General features: G+C 46.1%; 1 protein-coding gene across 1 annotated transcript; it reads left to right on the top strand.

The window, feature by feature from the left end:
* Positions 1 to 1,172: 1,172 nt before the first annotated feature.
* Positions 1,173 to 5,233, top strand: LOC136535924 (trifunctional UDP-glucose 4,6-dehydratase/UDP-4-keto-6-deoxy-D-glucose 3,5-epimerase/UDP-4-keto-L-rhamnose-reductase RHM1-like). Its single transcript, XM_066528369.1, has 3 exons — positions 1,173 to 1,426; positions 2,708 to 4,295; positions 4,393 to 5,233. Exons 2-3 carry the CDS (start codon positions 2,730 to 2,732, stop codon positions 4,843 to 4,845), a joined length of 2,019 nt encoding a protein of 672 aa, XP_066384466.1. The 5' UTR covers positions 1,173 to 1,426; positions 2,708 to 2,729; the 3' UTR covers positions 4,846 to 5,233.

Here is a 5,233-nt window from a genome sequence, read left to right as displayed (position 1 = left end):
TTAGAAACATAAAAGTTATAAAACACAAAGTTATTTTATACAACTTGTGTACATAAGTTATTTAGTACATACATAAGTTGAAAGTCATAAGTTATACTCCCTCTGTCCCTAAATATCTATTGTTTTTACTTTTCGAGAAACAACTTTGACTAAATATATATTAAAAAAATATTAATATTTATGTCATATAATTAGTTGAATCTAGTTTTTTAATAAATTTATTTTGAGATATAAATATTACACGTATTTTTTATAAATCAAGTCAAACTTGTGGCACGCATACTAACGGCAACACTTATTTAGGAACGAAGGAAGTATGTTACAAGTTAATTTACGTAAATTGCTACTGAAAAAAAAATTCTTCGAAACATATGTAAGTGTAGTCTAATTTTATTTGCCTCGTCGCGTAGAACACATCGATACAAATGGAATTAAAAACAGACCGAGTTATAACATTTTGAAATAAGTGTTTTGGTCTTTCAAACCCACATCAGCGCCATGCAGCGTTGGCTCCCGTAACACGCGCGCCTATCTGAGGCGCGATGGTGGGGCTCGTTTAGATTGCGAAAAAATTTCAAACTGATGAATAGTAGTATTTTCGTCTTATTTGATAAATATTGTTCAATCGTGGATCAACTAGGCTCAAAAGATTTATCTCGTGATTTCGAACTAAACTGTGCAATTAGTTATTTTTTTTACCTATATTTAATATTCCATGCAAACGGCTAAAAATTGATGTAACGGAGAGAAAGTAAAAAAACTTGAAATTTGGATGTCATCTAAACAAGGCCTGGGATCGTTTGCTGCACACGAAACGGATAAACTACGGCTCGAATGGAATTGGGCCCGTCGTGCCGTCCAAATACCTGAACTGTGGCCTGTAGGGGCGTATGAGCTTCGAGAAGACGACTGACTACCTACTTCCCGTCACGCCCCGTCCACGTTACCTGTCTGAGCTGTGGGGCGTGTGAGCTCCGGGCACCCGCACGACCACGGAGCTCGACCGCACCGGGGCCGCGTCTCCGGCAGCGAGGCTGCGAGAGCACGCAAGAGCAGCCGCGTGTGCTGGACGGACGGAACAGACCGGCGCGTCCACGCGGCGAAGGGGTCAGGGTCAGGGAGTCGGGGCTCGCACTGTATACGGCCCGCATTTATAAGTCGCCGGACCCTCCCTCCCGATATCGGACTCTCCTCCCCGCTCTCGCTTCCCATCCCCCACCCCTCCCGACTCTTCGTCGCGGCGGGCATCACCGTTGCCCAACCGTGATTTCCCGTCCTTCACCGCCGCTACCCGCACGTGACGCGCATCGCCGCGAGCGCGGTACCGTCCATCGGCTCGGCGACAGGCTTGCGCACCGGCTCGGCTCGTGTCGGTTCTGCCGCCACCGCGGGCCGCGGCGCTCCCGGATCTCGGTGACCGCTTCTCGTAAGTCCCTGCTCTCGAATTTCATCATGCGAATTCTCATATTGTTCCTGGGGGGGCGGTTCCCTGTTGGCTCCTTGCGGTGGCGAGCGCGGTAGATCTGATCCTCGCGGCTCTCCATCCCCAGGTGCGGTCGCGTGGGTGGGTTACGTGGGTACGCAGCGTGATCTGACATCTCCTGCTTCAAAGGGATGGCCATGGGTTTGGTTGCCGCGTGCGTTGGTCCTCTAGATTCGTGGATCATGATGATGGGCGGGCACCTTTTGGTGATTGCTTGGGCTAGGACATTCGCTGTCTTACCGTTTTAATGATGCTTATTACCATTACCGGTAGAGTTAATGATCCTTAGTAAGTACTCCTAGAGATGATCCTCACTGGTATAGTTAATTGCGCTCCTGACACACAAAACTCAAGTTCGTAAACCAACGTTATGGAGAGTTTGCCTGTTCTAAGCATAAATGTTACATTTGAGCAATTTCAATTTCAGGTTACATTCGAGTACTGCAATTTCTCTTACTACATTGTTTCCATATTTTCTACTCATTGTCTGTCAATGAAATAGTATTTGCTATGGAAAGCAACCAGATCTCTGCTTGAGCATTTGGATTTACGCCACGCTTTGCCTCGCCACAGCTGTGGCCGACCTTAGGCTAGCACTTGGTTCATGCACAGCTTTTGGCAGCCACAGCGCATGCACACTTGTTTTTCGCCACAACTGTGGCGCTGGATTTTTACGCCACACGCCACAGCTAGCCGCAGCTGGGTGTGGCAGGACGTGCCCAGAACCAAACGCCACAACTTTCCTGTCATTTCAAGGCTGTTTGTTGGCAGCACGCCACGCCACAGGTGCAGTCGCCATGCAAATTTTGTCGGCCATTTGGTTGATGGTTTCTCCAGAGCAAAAACTCGCCACACTCTGTGGTGCCCGATTTTCACGCCACAAGCTGTGGCACCGCTGCACTGCACCACACATAGGGTGGCAAATGATGGCTGCCATCCAAACAGCTCTGTGTTTTGAGATGATACTTTGTAATGATGTGTCTTACTTTGGTAGTGGCTTGTGGTAGAAGCCGGCGTAGTCTGTGTTTCTACATGCTTTTGTTCTAGCTACTTCTAGCGTTTCCTTTGCTGTCTGAACTTTCTATAACTCTGTATTTCCGTTATTTCGGTAATGGAAACAGGGATGGCCTCGGTTCAATTTTTTTTCACTTCCTCAACTTTAGAGGATAGGCAATCAATCTAAGAGTACTCCTGATCTCGTTGTGTTTTGTAACACAATAACAGGTCAGAGAATTAGCAGACAAAGATGGCGACTTATGAGCCCAAGAACATTCTCATAACCGGCGCTGCTGGTTTCATCGCATCACATGTCGCCAACCGCCTGGTTAGGAACTATCCCCAATACAAGATTGTTGTCCTTGACAAGATTGACTACTGCTCCAACCTAAAGAACCTCAATCCTTCACGGTCTTCACCAAATTTCAAGTTTGTCAAGGGTGATATTGCAAGTGCTGACCTGGTGAATTACCTTCTTATCACCGAGTCAATTGACACCATCATGCACTTTGCTGCTCAGACACATGTTGATAATTCTTTTGGCAATTCATTTGAGTTCACAAAGAACAATATATATGGCACCCATGTCCTTCTTGAGGCTTGCAAGGTTACTGGTCAGATCAGGAGGTTTATTCATGTCAGTACTGACGAGGTGTACGGTGAAACTGACGAAGATGCTGTGGTTGGTAACCATGAGGCCTCACAGTTGCTTCCAACAAATCCATATTCAGCTACAAAAGCTGGGGCTGAAATGCTTGTGATGGCATACGGAAGGTCTTATGGTCTTCCTGTGATTACCACTCGTGGCAACAATGTGTATGGGCCAAATCAATTCCCTGAGAAACTCATCCCCAAATTCATTCTTTTGGCCATGCAAGGTCTACCTCTTCCAATTCATGGAGATGGTTCCAATGTCAGGAGCTACCTGTACTGTGAGGATGTGGCCGAAGCTTTTGAGGTGGTTCTTCACAAAGGAGAAGTTGGACATGTGTATAATATTGGTACTGTGAAGGAGAGGAGGGTGATTGATGTGGCCAAGGACATATGCAAGCTCTTTGGTTTGGATACTGAGAAAGTCATCAGGTTTGTTGAGAACAGGCCCTTCAATGACCAGAGGTACTTCTTAGATGATCAGAAGCTAAAGAGATTGGGATGGGCAGAGCGCACACCATGGGAAGAGGGCTTGAAGAAGACGATGGAGTGGTACACCACCAATCCTGATTACTGGGGAGATGTCACTGGTGCGCTGCTCCCTCATCCAAGGATGTTGATGACTCCTGGAGTTGAAAGGCATAACTGGGCTGAAGAAATCAAGTCTCTGGCCTCTTCGCCAGCTGAAGCTTGTACAATAGCTCCTGCAACCAGTACCAAAAGCATCTCTGATGCCCCTCCGAAGCCTTCCTACAGGTTTTTAATCTATGGCAGGACTGGATGGATTGGTGGCCTCCTTGGCAAGATTTGTGACAAGCAAGGGATTCCATATGAGTATGGGAAAGGGCGCTTGGAGGAGCGATCTCAGCTGTTGGAGGACATTAGAAATGTGAAGCCAACTCATGTCTTCAATGCTGCCGGAGTCACTGGGAGACCGAATGTTGACTGGTGCGAGACCCATAAGCAGGACACTATCCGCACCAATGTTGTAGGCACTTTGAATCTTGCTGATGTCTGTCGTGAGCAGGGTCTGCTCATGATTAATTATGCTACAGGCTGTATATTTGAGTATGATGCTAAGCACCCTGAAGGGTCTGGTATTGGCTTTAAAGAGGAAGACACACCCAACTTTATGGGTTCCTTCTATTCTAAAACGAAAGCAATGGTAAGTTCGGGTTGTTTTTATTTTTTTTATCAACGATTTTTCTTCTACTTCTTCGTTATGCCTGAAGCTAATTTCTGTGCTTTTCATCATGGTGCAGGTGGAAGAGCTATTGAAGGAGTATGATAATGTCTGTACTCTTAGGGTCAGGATGCCCATATCATCAGATCTAAGCAACCCTCGTAACTTCATCACAAAGATAGCTCGTTACGACAAGGTGGTGAACATTCCCAACAGCATGACAATTTTGGATGAGCTTCTGCCTATCTCTATTGAGATGGCGAAGCGGGATCGCAGGGGAATATGGAACTTCACCAACCCTGGTGTTGTTAGCCACAATGAGATTCTAGAGATGTACAAGAAATACATCAATCCTGATTTCAAGTGGACCAACTTCACACTCGAAGAGCAGGCCAAGGTCATAGTCGCACCTAGAAGCAACAACGAGATGGACGCTTCGAAATTGAAGGCTGAGTTCCCTGAGCTGCTGTCGATCGAGGACTCTTTGATCAAGTATGTCTTTGAGCCAAACAGGAAGGTTCCTGTTAATTGAGGATGAGGTTATTTGTATTGGTTATTATAGGACACTAAATTAGCTAATGTTGCATGGTGGTCCGTACTAGTTGTGTTCGATTCGTTTGGGACAATGAGCCTGTTCGCTGGTTGGTTTCTGGGCTGATAAGGCTAGCTCGTGCTGGTTTGTTGTGAGAGGAAAACACTGTTGGCTGGCTGATAAGCCCAGGTTGAAACCAACAAGCGAACAGACTGAATAGCACGCTTATCTTTTTCTCGTCATTGATTATATACGCAACCTGTTTGTACAAACAGGTACATATTTAGATGTGTTCTATATAGTGGCTGATATGCCGAGACACTGTTATCGATGAACACTACGAATGTACTTAATACATTATATATTAACTACCAAGAGCAGTTGTACA

Source organism: Miscanthus floridulus, chromosome 2 (genome assembly GCF_019320115.1).
Source record: "Miscanthus floridulus cultivar M001 chromosome 2, ASM1932011v1, whole genome shotgun sequence".
NCBI classification, from domain to species: Eukaryota; Viridiplantae; Streptophyta; class Magnoliopsida; order Poales; family Poaceae; genus Miscanthus; species Miscanthus floridulus.
This window is presented reverse-complemented; position numbering and strand designations above follow the sequence as displayed.